This window comes from Dipodomys ordii, unplaced genomic scaffold, assembly GCF_000151885.1.
Source record: "Dipodomys ordii isolate 6190 unplaced genomic scaffold, Dord_2.0 Scaffold259, whole genome shotgun sequence".
NCBI classification, from domain to species: domain Eukaryota; kingdom Metazoa; phylum Chordata; class Mammalia; order Rodentia; family Heteromyidae; genus Dipodomys; species Dipodomys ordii.
The window spans coordinates 438044-457085 of NW_012267475.1; the positions used below are offsets into that span (position 1 = coordinate 438044).

Below are 19042 nucleotides of genomic sequence, written 5' to 3' on the forward strand. Positions count from 1 at the left end.
CTCTCCTATGTAATTCACAACTAACAACCAGACATAACAGAATAATCTAAAATATTCTTAAAACTGCTACCTTAGCAGGGCACCAGTGGCTCATGCTTGTAATCCTAGTTACTCACGAATCTGAGATTTAAGGATCATGGTTTGAAGCCATCCAGAGCAGGAAAGTCTGTGAAACTCTGACCTCCACTTAACCATCAAAAAGCCAAAGGTGGAGGTGTGGCGGTGTGGCTCACATGGTAGAACACCAGCCTTGAGCAAAAAAGTGAAGGGATAGTGCCAAGGTCCTGAGTTCAATCCCTAGTAACAGCACACAGAAACAAATGAACAACTCTGACATTTGACTTTAGTACACAGGTGAGGATGAGAGGAGAACCAAGGGAGATCAGAAGCTTATGCTGCAGATTTCAAAATCTTTCTACAAATAAGCCATATATTTTCAGTGGTGGAAAAATAACAAGGTGTTGGGCTGGGAAGGTAGCTCAGTGGTAGAGAGCTTGCCTTGCATGCATGAAGCCCTGGGTTTGATTCCTTAGCACCACATAAGCAAAAAGAAAAAAGCCGGAAGTGGCGCTGTGGCTCAAGTGGTAGAAGCACTAGCCTTAAGCTGAAGAGCTGAGGGACAGCGCCCAGGCCCAGAGTGCAGGCCCCACGACCAGACCCCAAAAAATAAAAAAACAATAACAAGGTGTGTGTGTGTGTGTGTGTGTGCTACAAAACACAAGAGGAAATAAAAGTCCACCTTCTCTTCCACATCAGCCTTATCCTCCTTCCTCAACTTGAAGGTCATGCTGGCACCCGGAGTCTTCGCATCTGCAGATGTCACTCCATGTGGTGCCTCCTTCTCTTCATCATCGCTGAAGAGCAGAGGTGGCCTCTCAGCAGTGGCCTCTTTTTTCTATCAAGAGAAAAAAGTAAACATCCTCAACAACAAACAAAAATATACATGTGACTAGTGATGTCTAGAAGCAGCCCAAACTTGTCCACTTAGGCATGAGGTCAGTGTTGTGGACAACACAAATCCAACACAACTCCCTGAAACCTGAGACTGCAGCACTTCAAGTTTCCATGACCACTATGTGCTTTATCTCCTGTCTGTCATACACCAACCACCCTCACTTAAGACCTTAGTGTTGCCACTGAACAATTATAAGTTTCTATTTCTCTGTCTCCCTTCTCTTAAATTTCATCTATAAGACATCAATCACAAAGACTTACCAGATTAACTAGGAGGAAGAAGTGCACTGGAAAAATCCTTGAGGATTTACCCTGACTCCATCCATTTTGCTGCTTATCTACCATGAGGTGATAAGTTTCTGCCACATGCTTTACTGCCACAATGCTCTGCCTCACCATAATGCTCAAACCAGCAGGCCAAGAACTACTGCCATGATGCCCTTCCTTACCATGGGCTCACACCAACAAAGCCAAGGACTACTGCCATGATGCTCTGCCTCATCATAGGCCCACATCAACAAAGCCAAGGACTATTGACATGATGCTCTGTCTCACCATGGTTCTCACACCATTGGTCCAACATCAATAAAACAGAATACTACTGCCATGATGCTTTCTGCCTCACTACAGGCCCAAACCAACAAAGCCAAGGACTACTGACTGAAATTTCCAAGCTGTTACCTACAATAACCTAATCACACACAATGCCTTACAGTTTGAATCATCAGGTCACAGTGACTACAGGGTCCAGGGATGATGTAGAACAACTTTGCTACTTGTGAAACACATCCTCAAGGATGTTTCTGGGTCTAAAGATCATAAATACCGTTGCTGCAGGAGGGACTGATGCGGGGGGAGAACCAAACAGAGAGCTTCCACTATCAGCATCATCTTCAAAGAGTAGTGATGCTCTCTGGGTCTTCTTTTGGCTGTATGGACAGACAAAAGGTCAAATTCAGAGAACCTGTGATTTAAAAACAAAATATTCTTCACTTAATATAATTTTTTCCAAGCCTTCCCATTTCCTAACAAATGGGGCAATGTCATTCTTTCTGATGAAGGCAAAGAATTCCATTGTGTATATATACCACATTTTCTTGATCCATTCATCTACTGAGGGGCATCTGGGTTGGTTCCATATCTTAGCTATGGTAAATAAGGCTGCAATAAACATAGTCGTGCTGGTAGCTTTAGTGTGGTCTTGTTTGTGAACATTTGGGTAAATGCCCAAAAGTGGGATTGCTGGGTCATAGGGGAGCTCTATGTGGAGTCTTGAGGAACCTCCATACTGCTTTCCAAAGTGGTTGAACAAGTTTAAACTCCCACCAACAATGCAGTAAGGGTCCCTTCTGTCCACATCCCCTCCAGCATCTGTTGTTATTAGATTTCTTGATTATAGCCATTCTAGCTGGGGTGAGGTGGTATCTCAATGTTGTTTTGATTTGCATTTCTTTTACGGCTAGGGAGGTTGAGCATTTCTTCATATGTCTATTGGCCATCCTTCTTTCCTCTTCAGAGAAGTTTCTCTTCAAGTCTTTAGCCCACTTATTTATTGGGCAGTTGTTTCTTTGAAGATTTGTTGTTGGGGGATTTAATTTTTTGAGTTCCAGGTATATTTTAGATAGGAGACCCTTGTCCGATATATGGCTAGTAAAAGTCTTCTCCCAATCCGTGGGCTTTCTATTAATTTTGCTAGCTATGTCCTTTGCCATGCAGAAGCTCTGCAATTTCATGAAGTCCCGTTTGTCCAACCTTTCTTTGATTTGTTGTGTTTCTGGGTCTCTATTAAGAAAATTTCGGCCTGTGCCAACAAGACCTAGGGTTTCTCCTATTCCATCCTGTAATGTTTTCAGAGTAAGCCAGGCCCAAAGAAACATAGGTCCCATGGTTTCCCTTATTTGCAATATCTAGTATATATCTGAGTCAAGCAGAAAAGGTTAGATAAGTCAATGTTAGGAAAATGAACCCTAAGGTATGTATTCAAATGTTTTTTTTTTTCATGCGATTGTTTCTAACACATTTATAAGATTATTTCTTTGTTGCTTTGTATGTCTCTCCCCCCACGGTATAACACCTGCTTTCACTGTATTTGATGTCGGTATAATTTTCGGAGGGGAAGGGGAAAAAATCGTTTAAATAGGAATACAGGTGGACCCATTGCAACAATGAGATGTACAAGTCGTTATGTTGAAAACGAACTTCACAACTTTGGTGGGGGGGGCGGAGGAGGGGAGAGGGAGGGGATGGGAAGGGGAAACAAAGGAGGAGGCTACAATGCTTGATAAGAAATGTACTCATTATCTTGCCCATGTAATTGTAACCCCTCTATACAGTATTTTCACAATAAAAAAAATTCTTTCTAGATTACACTTACAGCAAGCAACCTATCAATTGACCTTATGCAGTTGACAGCAGATAGGAAAAACCTCTGGATGGGTGGAATTTGTCTCTGGCTAGTCAAGAAGCTTCTGTTGCTAACTCTCACATAGAAGACCCCAGTGCAGCTGCACCAACTCTTGAGTCTGCAAAACATACTACCTTTCTGGCATTCACAAACTCAACACTCTCCCTTACTGCCTACTAAACAGTAAGAATCAGCAAAGTGAATATGCTTACTTCCAGTGGAGTAAGAAGACAGCTGCTGAGCAATAAAGATCAGGACAAGCTTGGGATGCAATCCTAAGGAATATTTTCTAATTCCTTTTTAAAAAAATATATACTTTTTTATTGCAAAGAATAATGTACAGAGGGTTTACAGTTACATGAGCAAGGTAATGAGTACATTTCCTATCGAGCAAGTTAGCCCCTCCTTTGTTTTTCCCCTACCATCCCTTCCCTCCCTACCTCCCCAACTCCTCCCTCCCCCCACCAAAGTTGTAAAGTTCATTTTCAACATAGTGTCTTGAACATCTTCACTGTTACAATGGGTCAACCTGTATCCTGTTTCAGCATTTTGTTATTTCCCTTCCCATCCCCAAATTAGAAAAACATATATACAAGATACAGGGTACTGGAATCAAATACAGTAAAAACAGGGGTTATGCCATGGGGGAAGAACATATAAAAGAAACAAAAAAAAAATCACATAGTACATTATATGTACATTAGAAACAACAGCAAGAAAGATAAAACCTCTTGTGTCCCTATCTTGGGGTTCATTTCACTTAGCATCATCTTATTTGGTCATATGTACATAGCTTTTGAGCTTTGCTGCTTGTCCTAGACATATACTAGTTATTGCAAATAAGGGAAACCATGGTACCTATGTTTCTTTGGCCCTGGCTGACTTCAGTTAATATCATTTTTTCCAAGTCTTTCCTTTTCCTAACAAATGGGGTGGTGTCATTTACTTCCTTTTTTTATTGGGACAAAGTTTACATACCACATAATTAACCCAATTCAAGTGAATACCTTGGTGTTTTTCAGCACCTCAGAGTTGTGCACTATCACCACAATTCTAAATTTTTATCACCCTCAAAAAGAAACTACAGCCGGGCACCAGTGGCTCACAACTGTAATCTTAGCTACTCAGGAGGCTGAAATCTGAGGATCAGCCTGGGCAGGAAAAGTCCATGAGATCTCACTCTTATTTCCAATCACCCACCAGAAAACTGGAAGTGGCGCTGTGGCTCAAGTGGTAGAGCGCTAGCCTTGAGCCTCTAAAGAGCTCAGGCACAGTGTCCAGGACCAGAGTTCAAGCCCCATGACCCACAAAAAAAAAAAAGAAAGAAAAGGAAAAAGAAAGTACATCCATCAGCAGTCACTCATTGTTCCCTCTCCCTCCACCCCTGGGAACCACCAATCCACTTTCTGTCTCTGTGGGATTTACTGTTCTGGACATTTTATATAAGTACAACCACATAGTCTGTGGTCTTGTGTGACTACTATCTTTCAGTTAACAGAGTGTTTTCTACGTTCATTCTTGTACCAACATGTGTCTACTTTTCTCCATTTTATTGCTGAAGAATATAGTCCACTATGTGGTAATGTAATATTTAGCTAATTCATCAATTGTCTATTGTGAATAATACTACAACGAACATTCCTATACAAGTGTTCTGTATGAACATGTTTTCATTTCTCGCAAGGAAAATTAGGTTATATGTTAATTCAGGTTTAACTTTCTTTGGGCGGGGGGCATCAGTCGTGGGGCTTGAACTTTGGGCGAGTGCTCTATCACTTGAGCCACAGTGCCACTTCTGGTTTTCTGGTGGTAAATTGGAGATAAGAGTCTCACGGACTTTCCTGCCCAGTCTGGCTTTGAACCGTGATCCTCAGATCTCAGCCTCCTGAGTAGCTATGATTATAGATGTGAGCCACCAGGGTCTGGTTAGTGTTAACTTTTGTTTGTATGTGTTCTTTCTATTCCTGGAACTTGAACTCAGGACCTGGGTACTGTCCCTGAGCTTTTGTTCTAGAGGCCAGTACTCTACTGTTTGAGCCACAGCTATACTTCTGGCTTCTGGGTAGTTAATTGGTGGTGGTGTGGCTCAAGTGGTATAGTGCTCACCTTGAGCTGAAGAGACAGGGACAGCACCGAGGCCCAAAATTCAAGCCCCACCAAAATAAATAAATAAACAAATAAATGAAAGACAGGAACAAGAGTGTCCCAGGAGAGAGAGAGGGAAAGAGGAAAGAGAGAGCACGCAAGCATGAGAGAGCATATGCAACAGAAATAAATGAAATGTTTCCCTACTCATGGTGCTAAGTGCAAAATCTGAGATTGGTGATAAAGGAAGGCTACAGTAGTGAACATTATATTTGGATTTCACCTAATCGCAACAATTTTAATAGAGATACTAATTCAGACAAGAAGTGGGAGGTCCAGAATTTAACAATTGGTATTGGCATTCCAGAGTTTGTATTCCATACCAGAGGCCAATGATGTGCCAGGTGTCAAGTAACTGGGGCCTAATGCAGAAACAGCAACATTTGAAGAAATAACATTATCTTGAGATACAAATCAGAGACACTTCTGAAGGTACTTAATGACGCTTAGTCCCTAATGCACAGAATTGCAGGACAAATTGACGGCTTTTTTATGTTATAACCATGTGAGTGAGTATTTCCAGATGAAACCATTATTTGCAGGAAGTTGTTCTGAGCCCACAATTAATCAAAGGGACATTGTAGAGCACAGCCCAAGCTTGCTCTATGCTCTTTGTCTAAACCCTGCCAGCTTCAGCTTCAATAGAGATCTCCAAGTAGAGTCACCCAGACCAACAAGAAGTTACAAGGACTTAGTGCGATAAAGCTGTGCAGACAGCAAGGTTTTCTTTTTTTTTTTTTTTGGTCGGTCATGGGGCTTGAACTCTGGGCCTGGGCGCTGTCCCTTAGCTCTTCAGCTCAAGTCGAGAGCTCTACCACTTGAGCTACAGCGCCACTTCCAACAGCAAGATTTTCAATACTCAGCTGTCAAGCTTTTTTTTTAATACTGGTACCATGAAGCCTAGGGTGGCTTGGAACACCATGTACAGCTAACATCACAAACTTTCAAACTGTGGTAGCCTTGACCAAACTTTACAATCTTGAGGATTAAAAAAAAGTCCCACAAAAGACAAACTGGACATTTTCAAATCACTGACAAACTAGGAAAAACAGTATTTTAAGGCTAAAAAAGATGGTAGAGCTGGGCACCAATGGCTCACACCTGTAATCATAGCTACTTAGGAGGCTGAGATCTGAAGATTGCAGTCTGAAGCCAGGAAGGGCAGGAAAGTCTGTGAGACTCTTAGTCTCCAATTAACCACCAAAGAAGCCATAGTACAGCTGTGGCTCAGGTGATAGTTTGCTAGCCTTGAGCACAAAAGCTCCAGCCACGGCCCTGAGTTCAAGCCCCAGTACCAGCATAAAAAAACAGCCCTAGTTGTGTCTCAATGATAACTAACCTCAATTATTAGCACCGAATATTCTGCTCACTAAAAACCATTCCTTGTTACCTACCACAAACACTGAGTAATAATTTCCTACAGTAACTACCTCACCTGTCCTTGGCAATAATGAATAAATCATCATCATCCTCATCTTCTTCTTCAAAGAGACTGGTCTTTTTCACAGTCTTGATTTCCTGGCCTTGGGTAGTCCCTGAGTCCTTGAGTTCTCCTTTGGACTGGCTGTCAAATGTTGGCTTGGTCTTTGAGTCACTGATATTCCACTGGTCCTAAAAACATAAAACATATATTAAAAATCCAAGTGGCTGTGGTGTAGCTTAATGTGAATTCCATGCATGCATATATGCATGTGAAATAATTTAGATTATGGAATGTGAGGAGTAAATAAAATCTGAATTTGTTAAATTATGTTACACTCAAACTAAGGATCAAACTAAGTGCATCACTGTTGAAGAAAGATGTTATTAGAGAGTTTTCTTTGAACTCCAATATGAACTGCTACATTCTAGCTTCAAAGACTTCCCAAGCCTTCTTTCTATGCTGCCTGCTATGTTTCTTCAGGCTATAGTTCTTCCCTTGGGTTAAGACAAAAGAATTTATCTGTTTCAAGGGATGAAAATATAGAGCAATGAACAGGAAGAGGAATATAAATTAACAATTGTTAATTCTTTTTTTTCTTTGTGCATTACTTGGGTTTGAACATCAGGCTTCTTGCTTGCTTTATAAGTGCTCTATCATTTGAACCACACTCAGATCTTTTTTGCTTTGGTTTCTTATTTTTTTGTGCCTGTGCTGGGGCAATTTTTTTAACTCATGACTGGTATTCTACCATGCCACCAGTCCCAAAAATTTTAAAATCTCAATCTAAATTTAAATTAAAAACCTCAAATCAAACTACCATAAAAGCCAGAAGTAGAGCTGTGGCTCAAGTAGTAGAGTGTTAGCCTTGAGTGGAAAAAGCTAAGGGAAAAGTTCATGAAAACTAGTCTCAGTGTAAAACTGTGACTTTTTACCACAAAAGAAATCTGACCTACATGAAGCATTACCAGGCGATGCAGACCCCTCCCTATGGGTCAAAGAAGTCCAAAGAGTAGGCATGGGTGGCCCTTTGATCCCGGTAGTGTAGAGCACCACAAATCCAAATAGGGTCCCCAAGGCAATAGTGCACGTTACAGAACCTCAGACCCCACCCCACACAGTCAGAAGCTGCATTTTTCTGGGGCCCTCAGGTGATTCCTTCATACATGAGAGGTTGAGAACCACTTCCTATGCAGCTGTGCTCAGCAAGGATTGCAGGGATTTCAAAAATAGATAATAAAGAACTTCCAATAGTTCTGCCTTCAATACTCTCCAAAATTCCCCTAAGTGATCCCCAGGGAAGCCAAGCTGAAAGTCTCTATTATACAGTAAGACTTTAAAACATTACTTTCTTTCAAGGTTTTTTTTTTCTTCTTGTGGTACTGAGGGCTATATCCAGAATCTGGTATGTACTAGCAAGCACTCTACCACTCAAAACCAGCCCATTTGTTTATGTATATTTAGAATATATGTATGTTTCTGAGGTAGGGTCAGATCTGCAATCCTTCTGGCCCTGCCTCACAAGTAGCTGGTATTTCAGGTCCATCACCATGAACACAGGGCCAGGTACTGAAATCAGGGCCTCTTGCATGCTGGATAAGCACTGTACTGAGTGCTACTGAGCTAAAGGTACTTCCCAGGAAGACCTTGAATGCTAAGATATTAAATTTCATTACATTTAAAATATTCTGCATACTGGAAGTGGCTGTGGCGCAAGTGGTAGAGCGTTCGCCTTGAGCTGAAGAGAGCAGGGACAGAGCCCAGGCCCAGAGTTCAAGCCCCACGACTGACAAAAAAAAAAAAAAGTTGGGCTGGGAAGGTGGCTCAATGGTAGAGCGCTTGCCTTGCATGCATGAAGCCCTGGGTTCAATTCCTCAGCACCACATAAACAAAAAGAAAAAAGCCGGAAGTGGCACTGTGGCTCAAGTGGTAGAGCACTAGCCTTGAGCTGAAGAGCTGAGGGACAGCGCCCAGGCCCAGAGTTCAGGCCCCACGACCGGACCAAAAATTATATATATATTCTGCATAGCTAAATCAGAATAGCAGCTAATCTATGTCACTACTTATTTTGCTTATTTGTTTCCAGATCACAAGTGGAAACATCAAGACTCTTACAAAAAGGGAATTGAGCTGGGCACAAATATGAAGACTGCAATCCTAGCTGATCAAGGATTAAAGCAAGACACTATCTCAAACTAACCAGCACTAAACAGGCTGGTGGGGTGGCTCAAGTGGTTGAGCATGAGGCCCTGAATTCAAATCCCATCATTCTCCCTCAAGAAAATGGGTTAGGGAGAGTTGAACCTGCACAGGCTATTCACATGATGTCTAGCTTACTAGTAGGTCCAGGCATACTATAACAATCAATGTATAGCAACATCACAAATGATGAAAACAGAGGTAGGAAGATCTCCATGTCTTTCTCCTTGTCCTTTCCCCTATATAGCAGGTCAGAAAGAATGCTCTGACATTTCCCTTTGAAGAATGTCATAATCTTTCAGTCCAGATGTGCCTCTCTGTACCAGAGGAAGAAATGCCCTTCTCTCAAAACACAAAGAGCAAACACAGCAAACAGGCACTGCTAAATTCTTCCCAGCTTACTACTGTTAGATAACACCATTTTCATCCAAATATAAGTCTCCAAAATGTCTACTTTTTCTTTTTCTTTTTTTTTTTTGTCGGTCATGGGGTTTGAACTCTGGGCCTGAGCACTGTCCCTCAGCTCTTTAGCTCGAAGCTAGCGCTCCACCACTTGAGCTACAGGGCCACTTCCTGTCTACTTTTTTACTGGACCAGAATGATACAAAACCAAAATCCCCCTGATCTCAAATCCTGAGTAGCTAGAATACAGACTGTGTCCAGCAACTGGTTGACAAGGAGTCTCACAAACTTTTCTTCCTGGGCTGCTCTTGAACCACAAGTGTCATGATCTTGGTTTACCAAGTAATTAGGAATACAAGTGGACCAGCACTTGGCTAACCTTAGGGTTCTTTATATTAACATATTACACTAAAAAATTTTAAGAAAAGCTAAGATCTTATAAACATTCTCTTTTGGTGACTGAACTTCACTGGACATAAAAAAGAAGAGAAAATGGTTAGGAAGCTGTAACTTTTAAATCCCACCAAATACCAATTCCTTACTTTCAGCAAAACCTTAACCCACCTCCTCATCACTGCTGAACAGGGCAGTTGCATTCTTTTTGGAGTGCTCTAAGGGTTTTGCTTTCTCTTGACTCTGAGTATGTAGAGACAATGTCCGCTTAGCAGCTGTAGCACCAGTCACAGCTCCAAAAAGATTATCCTAGAAGAACAAATGGTAGAAAGGATGGAAAGGTATGATAGGTTTTTTTTTTTTAAACATAAAACAGAAAGTGTAAGACATTTATATCAAGGGGAGTTGTTTCCCATGATGGACTAAAGGTAACACTTTCAGAGAAACAACCACAAAACGCTAATATACCCCACTCTGCTACCTTTCCTAACTTTACTTTCTGTCACAGGAGAATGGCAGAACATGAGGAAGCAAGCACAGACACAACAGGAGGAACTGAGGTCTGTTCGGTCCTCCTGCAGGGGAGAGTGCTCTGGCAGCTGCTGGCAAGCCAAGTCCCTTTGTCTGAATAAGAAACCAGAGTAATGGATAAGAGCAGAGAACAAGGAATTTTTCTTTACAGATAAGAAAGATATACATGGCAGGGAAAAAGGAAATGATTTGTTTCTACTTGAGAAATAGCTTACTAAATAAAATCATTCATACAACCTAATGTTTGTAAGACTGTTCACAGTCAAGTACTGCACAATCACTTCTATGGAATTTTCATTATGATAATGAGAAGGCCGTGGTCTGACTTAGTATGGACAAATTTTGAACAGTATACTACAGCAGGTGGGTAATGCCTTTCAAAAATGTTATGGTAGAAAAGGCCACAAGAATAATGAGCTGGTAGTTAATGGGGATGCAAATGATGAGAGCTAATAACATCCATTGTCTATTCACGCTGGCACCTCAACTATGAAGATTTGAGATGTTATTCTTTTTAGATGCCACCATGGCCCATTAAGCCTTAAGAGACTGAGGAAGGTTGAACTATTTGTGGAGGTCTGGTTCACAGTGATGAGGGCAAGTCTAGGCTGTAACCACTGCAGTGGATTAGCTATTTCATGACATGTGTAAGGGTAGATGACTTTGTGTCCACCCTTACTTCTCTCCTCTAGTAAGTTCTCCAGCCAAAGTGGGAGAGAAAGGCAAGATGAGGACATGGCCTTCTCCTTTCTACCCCTATTTTATCCAAGGAATTCTTGTGGATCATGAAGTATAACTGAGTCCACCCTCTAAAAAATAGCACTCAAAGGCAAAGTTGACTTTTTTTAAAAAGTCTATTAATTGCTTCCTCTAAGAACTGAGTCAAGGAAGTGGTGCTGTGGCTCAAGTGGTAGAGTGCTTGCCTTGAGCAGAATAGATCAGGAACAGCAGTCAGGCCCAGAGTTCAAGCTCCATGACAGACCACCGCCCTCCTACCCACTCCCCCACCTGCCAAAAAAAGAAGTGACTCAATAGTTTAATGTCTTCCTCATATAGCTGGGAGAACTTGAGAGACACTGAAATAAAAAGAGATAGTTTTGTTCTATTAGCCTCAGGGACCCTGTGGATCACCATCATCACCATCACCTCTTCTACTAGGTGGATCTCCAGCTATAAAGTCTCAAGAACAACAGTTTTCTTACTACTGGAGCTGCAACAATTATGCTTACCTCTTCATCTTCCTCATCAAACAGAGAAACTGATGTGGGACTCTTGTTGGGCAGGAGAGACACACTTTTTGACTTAATTGCATTTTGAGAAGAAAACAGATCCTGTTGGATAAAGATTGAAGCTGCTATTTAGCCAGGGTTTAATTGTTTTAATTAGCACTTTTAAAAACAAGTCAACCTGAAACATTACAGATTCAAAATTCATTGTATTCACATACTATTTTGTTGAATGACAACTCCTTGTACAACTACTTAAAAATTAACGAAAAGTTTTTTTTTTTTTAAATGGCTGCCTGCATCTGTTTCCTCTGCTGAGAGTCCATAAGGGGGCAAGCCTCAGTGTCTGCCATGGGTATGCGTGGCACAAACAACAAGCATTTAAGGAGAAGAGCTACAGGAACCTAGGTGGTTCCTCTGGAGCCACAGGCCTTCCATACTCTCACCTGAAAGACATAAGGCAGGGGGAGGCTTCCCAGTCAGTGCCCTACCACATTAAGAAATAAGAATGACTTTACCTGTTTAAGTAATCAGAGAAAAACAATGTGGTGATACATACCTGTAATCCAAGGACTTTTTTTTTTGGGGGGGGGAGGGTCTGGTCATGGGGCCTGAACTCTGGGACTGGGCGCTGTCCCTCAGCTCTTCAGCTCAAGGCTAGGGCTTACTGCTTGAGCTACAGTGCCACTTCCGGCTTTTTTTTTTTTGGGTCTGGTCATGGGGCCTGAACTCTGGGCCTGGGCGCTGTCCCTCAGCAATTCAGCTCAAGGCTAGCGCTCTACCACTTGAGCCACAGCGCCACTTCTGGCTTTTTTCTTTTTGCTTATGTGGTGCTGAGGAATCGAACCCAGGGCCTCAGGCATGCTAGGCAAGCGTTCTACCACTGAGCCACCTTCCCAGCCCCACTTCCGGCTTTTTTATGTTTTGCTTATGTGGTGCTGAGGAATGGAACCCAGGGACTCAGGCATGCAAGGCAAGCTCTCTACCACTGAGCTACCTTCCCAGCCCTCCAAGGTCTTTTTTAAAGAGACTTGTCTAGCTACATAGTGAAATCCTATCTTAAAACTCCTGTCATCACTCAATAAAAAGGAAAAAAAAAAGAGAGAAGGAAAGGAAAACCACACAAATTCACTAATGGAAACAGAGGCTAGATTTCCAAATTACTGAATCTGTGACTCTTTGTGGTTATTAACATCTTTCTCTTTTAACAATGTAATATTTTTAATTACATAAATACAAATTGATTTTCCATTTTAAAATGATTGCTCTTTTATTATGCAATTCTAAAAAGGAGATTGGAAACCAGGGTGGTATCTGTATGAGATCTTCAAAGTGTAGTAAAATGTAAACCTATAATACCAAGACCTGTAAACTGAGCTGCATGAACGAGAAATGCAGAATAGGACAAGTGGCCTTGTTGGACAGAGGGACTTAAGACCAAAGAGCCAGATAATGAAAAGGAACAAGAACATACTTTCTAAGACCTCTTTAGATATTTTTTTTTCCTTGTAATAAAATCAGTGTCTAAGCCAGGTGCCGGTGGCTCACGCCTGTAATCCTAGCTGCTCAGGAGGCTGAGATCTGAGGATCTCGGTTCAAAGCCAGCCCAGGCAGGAAAGTCTGTGAGACTCTTATCTCCAATAAACCTCTAGAAAACTGGAAGTGGTGCTGTGGCTCAAGCGGTAGAGTGCTCGCCTTGAGCTGAAGAGCACAGGCACAGCACTCACGCCCAGAGTTCAAGCCCCACGACCAACCAAAAAAAAAAAAAAATCAGTGTCTACTCCTCAGATACAGAGCTAAATGTCTCAGAGCTCTTCTCAGCACAGTGACTCCTGCCTATGCTTGGTGAGTCTCACTGCTTTGTGTAGGTAGAAGAAAGTGCATGGGGGTGCTGGACATTCTGTGGCTCTATTACATATTACAAATAACAAAAGAAAGGGCTCTGCTGTTTAAAAATAAATAAAAGTAATCCAAGCCAAAGAGCAAAATCAAGTTTCTACATCAAATTCTGGAACTTTCTGAGTATTGTGGAAAAAATATTTCCAATATTTCAAACATATCTCCCACAGTGATGGTCCAAGGCTCCATACTTGAGATATAGACAAGAGTGAAGAATCCTTCCTTCTGGTTCAAAGCTAAAAATGCCTTGTTCCAGTTCTCCTTGTTTAAAATTTTAAAAATGCCCAATAAAATATTTCACTTTTATTGGTGCCAGTTGCTCACAACTGTAATCCTAGCTACTTAGGAGGCGGAGGTCTAAGTATTGTTCAAAGCCAGTCCAGGCAAGAAAGTCCATGACTTATCTAGTTTATCTGCCTAAAAAAAACCAGGAGTGATGGTTCAAATCTAGAGCGGTAGCCTTGAGCAAAAGCTTACAGATAGTGCCTACTTAGACCTTGAGTTCAAGCCCCAGAACCAGTACACACATACTTGTGTGTGCACACACACACGCACACACTCATTCTTACAAATAAAAACAAAGATTTTTTGATTGTTTTAAAACAAGTCTCCAGCTCATTTATATGCCTACCATGAAGAAATAAGAGTAAACACTTCCTTCCCTTGATCCTGTGACCTGGTCCAGTATGATTACCTCAACCAATACATGTGGCAGCAGGACTGATGTCCGAGGCTGGGTTGTAAAAGACAACACAGCCTACACTTGGCTCCTCAGGAATCTCTCCTGGAGCCAATTAAAAGCTTCTCTGAAGGTGCCATGCTGCAAGACCATACAGGATTGGCGAGGAAGCCCAGAAGCTCTGGTCTTTCCACCAAACACATGAGATGACTCAACCCAGATTCGGTGGCAACTCCTGGCTAGCTCAGTCAGCCTCTAGAACTCTATGAGACAATAAGACTATTAATGTTTTAAACTATTACATTTGGGAGTGATTTTGTTTCACAGCAATAAATAACTAGAATTCCAGGTGAGCCATTGAAATCACTCTGTTTTTGTTTTCTGGTGAGAAAATTTGGCAGAGCTTTATTGAGTAAGAAAGTAGGCAAACAGACAAGTAAACAGAAAGCAGACAAATAGACAAGCAGAAAGGGGGGGCACACACTAACAGAGTATGGGTGCTCTTAAAGGGAGGGAGGGAAGGAAAGACACCTTTTAAATTTTTTTTAAATGAGCTTGACAATTATTTAGTAACTGAGTAAGAATAAACACTGGTGCTAAAGGTAGGGTGTCAGGTACTTGAAAAGGTAGGGTGTCAGGTACTTGAGCAAAGAACAGTCTGCCCTTGTTGAACTTAATTAGTTGGGGTAGAGATAATGAGCAAGTAAACATACACATCACCTAGCAACAAGTTTCATCAACAAAAGAACAAAGAAATAATGAGTAGGGCAATGTGCTGTGTGTCAGCAGCCTTGTCGTGGATAGGGCTGGAGGTGGGGGAGCTCACAAAGAACTGAGTAAAGACGTGGCCATCTAGATTTGGAAAGAGCTTCCACAGAGTGGCAGGAGCCAGTGCAAAGCCCTCGATGTGCAGAAGAAGTGTGGGTAATGAGGCCAGAGCAGTTCCGGTGGGGGCAAAAAACATGTAGGGAACAAAAAAGTGAGTTCTAGCAAGCATGCCTTGGGGCTAGGAGTCTGGTTTACCTGGATACTGGCCAATTTCTATCTTTAAACATAAGCCTTTGGTGAAACACAAACTTCAAAGCTGTTACTTATATTAAACATAATTCACACACCTCCCAAGAATTCTGTGTCCATTGTAGCCACGAGGGTAGAATATAACCATGAGAGTTAAATCTAGACTCTATTATATACTGACATTTTTCCTATAAATTTCTGCCATGTCCAAATATTTTTTTGTGAAGAGAACTTATTCCTTTCTGTTACACTTTCATATAGATTTCTGATCCTCTAAAAGGCAGAGCTTAAAATCAGCTCTGATAAGATTAGGTCTGAGGCAGCCACAAAAGGCCATGAAACTTCTAACAGCCTAAAGGGATGAGGGCTATCCACAATTTTTCACCAGCTATAACAAAACTATACTGAATATACACCCTAATGCAACCAGGTCCACCTGTCAGTGAGACTGTCAGTACAGGGAGTGGCAGGTCAGTCTCCCATCCCGACATATCACACTGCACCTGCACTGGGCACCAAGGAGCAGTCTGGACCTCCAAGCATCCTAGAGGAAAAGTATCTCTCTCCAAGGAGATGCAATGGATTAAAACACAAAAGTAAAAAGTGCTCTTTACATATTGCTTTCTAAAGACCATATATTATCAAAGAGAGAACTACTTATACTTTATCCCTCCACCAAAAAAGAGTAATTCAGGAAGTTATTAATGTCCTATCTTAGATGAGTATCCAAAACTAAGAAATAGAATTTCAAGCCAGGCACCAGTAATTCATGCTTGTAATCTTATCTACTTAGGAGGTTGAAATCTGAGGAACATGGTTTGAAGCCAGTCCAGATAGGAAAGTCCATGAGACTTTTACCTCCAATTAACCACCACTGTAAAGCCAAAGTGGAGCTGTGGCTCAAGTGGTAGAGTGCTAGTCTTGAACAAAAAAGTTCAGGGACAGCACCCTGATCTCAGTGACCAGGCCCTGAGTTCAAGTCCTAGAATAGGTGCATGCGTACATGCATGCATGCATGTACGCATGCACACACACACAGAAAGAGAGGGGAAGAGATAATACCATACCTCAGAGTCTTCCTCATCTGAAAATAAGCCTTTTTGCGTCTTTGTTTCTGACAAGAGCTTAAGATTTTTGTTGGAAGGTAGGGTAACCTATATTGGGGAGAGAGGAGAGAAAAACTGAGAATTAGCAAATAAAACTCCTGGAAATAAACTTACTCTTAATTCAGAAAATGCCCTGAACCTCTGCTACATGAGAGGGCAGATAAGGGAAAGACATTCTTTTGTACACTCTTAAAGGATAACTGGTTCACGAAAAGATTATCAGCATAAGGCAGGTGAGAACAGGACTCAAGGTATTTATGGATCAACTTACTAGCTAGCAATGGAAAAGAATGGAATGCCTTTCCAATGCAGCTGCATAGTAGACACCATTTTAGCCAAGTGACCAAACTATTACCATGGTGGGGAGGGTAAGGAACAGTGGATTTTTAGGACAGAGGGGGAAAAAAAGAATTATATGTGAGTTAACTTTATATTGGTATTACAATTGCTAGGCATGGCTTACAAAGACATTTGGGGGGAAAATGGACCAATGTGAACATGAACTAGAGATCAAATTCAACTCTAGAATTAAGAAATAACCTCATAGCTATTGATCATGGAATATAGAAATTCTTTCAAGAGATGCTTAATGTACTTAGAGATAAAATTAAACAGTGAATACAATTTACTTGCAATTGGTTTCAGGCAAACGTGTATACACAAAGTTCAGATATATAAAATAGTTTTATGCTTGAAAAAGAACTATATTTCTCTCTGGAGTCCAGATGCCAAGATCAACATCCTTCCTTCTATTATTCCTTCCTGCTCACCGTTTTTTCTGCTCTTGCTTCCTTCTCCTCTGTCTGACCCACAGCAGCTTCTGGCAAAGATACTAACTTCTCTTTGAACAGATCTCCTTCCTCATCGTCGAAGACATTGGAACTAGATTTGACTTTGTCTTTAAAAGAAAATCATAGCATAAAATTATACCAGGGTCAAAAATCCTATCACAAACCTCACAGATCAAATAAGAAATGTTTTCCTTCCTAAAGATAATTAGGAAAGGCATCATTTCTTGACTTATTTATAAAGAAATACAAATAATAACCATACCCTTCCATTGGTATTTTTATCTTTCTGCCTTTTTTTCCTGTGGTACAGAGGAAAGACTGAACCCAGGCCTTAGTGCATACTAGTTAACCACTTTGCTTCTATGCTACACCTCAAACTCCATTCCTTTGCATTTGGGGGTTTTGTTTTGGTACCAATACTTTGGCATAAATTCAAGACCTCACACTACTGATTAGCTTTTTCATTCAAGACTGGCACTCTACCATAAGTCACACCTTCAGTTCCAGTTTTGTAACCTTTTATTTTGCAGGTCGTGGACCTGAACTCTGGGCCTGGGCGCTGTCCCTCAGCTCTTCAGCTCAAGGCAAGCACTCTACCACTTGAGCCACAGCACCACTTCCGGCTTTTTCTGTTTATGTAGTGCTGAGGAATGGAGCGAATGTAGGGCCTCATGCTTGCAAGGCAAGCACTCTACCACTGACCCACCTTCCCAGCCCCTCCAGTTTTTTATTGGTTAATTGGAGATAAGAGCCTCACAGATTGATCAATCCAGGATCAATCCAAGATCCTCAGATCTCGGCCTCAGTGGTAGCTAGAATTACAGGCTTGTGCTATCAGAGCCTGGAGCCTTCGTATTTTTCAGAGAGCAACAGTAGCTCAAATAAAATAGTCTCATCATCTAGTTGATACACTTATCCAAACAGCAGCATCCTCTGCCTAGAGTACCTGAGACAGACCTACAAAAAGGATGACTTAAAAGGCCATCAAGTCTGCCATTCTAGGAATCTGAGATATGAAAGTTGACTGTAAAAGATGAAACAATACTGGGAATGGTGGCACATGCCTATAAATCACAGCTTTTAGAAGACTGAGGCTGAGGATTAAGAGCTCAAGGCCAGCTAAAGCCAGCCTAGGCTACTAGAGAGATTCCTTCTCAAAAACAGCCAAAAAACAACAACAAAATCAAACAACACAGTAGTCAACAAAAGTAAATACTAGAAACCTTCATATTGCCACCTGCTTACCCAAACACAAAGGATATCACAACAGGTTGGTATATCTACTTTTAATTCTACCAACATTAACCTTCAGGTATTCAAAAACAAGACTTTAAATTAGATGACAACCTAAGCAAACTGTCTTCCCATTTGTGTTTTCTAGTTAATAAACCTAGGAAATCTTCCCAACCTGCCTGGCACCTGATTTGTAACAGTTTAGCAAAGCTCTGATGAGTGGAAGGCCCACAGCTCATCCTCCTGATGAACATCTGGAAGGTATCCAAACTTTCATTCCCATAAGCACTGTTGTACCACATGAGACACAAGTGTGCTTAGAGACACTAATCAGGACAAGCACTGTAGAACAGCGCTTCAGGAACACAGAAACATTACTCCCTGAACCCTAAGATAACTATTCAAATGTTTTTACTTTCATGCAATTATTTCTAACATATTTATAAGATGATTTCTTTGTTGCTTTGTATGTCCCTCCCCCACGGTATAACCCCTGCTTTCACTGTATTTGATGTTGGTATAATTTGTGGAAGGGAAGAGAAAAACCAAATTGTTTAAATAGGGATACAGGTGGACCCATTGCAACAATGGGAAGGGGAAACAAAGGAGGAGGCAACAATGCTTGATAAGAAATGTACTTATT

At 41.4% G+C, this 19042-nt stretch overlaps 1 protein-coding gene across 1 annotated transcript in view; it reads right to left on the minus strand.

Moving 5' to 3' along the window:
* Fam21a (family with sequence similarity 21, member A) overlaps positions 1-19042 on the minus strand; it is a 63191-nt gene that overhangs the window by 13754 nt on the left and 30395 nt on the right. The window contains exons 16-22 of the mRNA XM_013036220.1: positions 17146-17273; positions 16337-16423; positions 11678-11779; positions 10089-10226; positions 6939-7114; positions 1781-1883; positions 740-895 (exon numbers count right to left, since the gene is read on the minus strand). Of these exons, the coding sequence (XP_012891674.1) occupies positions 740-895; positions 1781-1883; positions 6939-7114; positions 10089-10226; positions 11678-11779; positions 16337-16423; positions 17146-17273 (890 nt within the window). The remainder of the gene's footprint in view (positions 1-739; positions 896-1780; positions 1884-6938; positions 7115-10088; positions 10227-11677; positions 11780-16336; positions 16424-17145; positions 17274-19042) is intronic.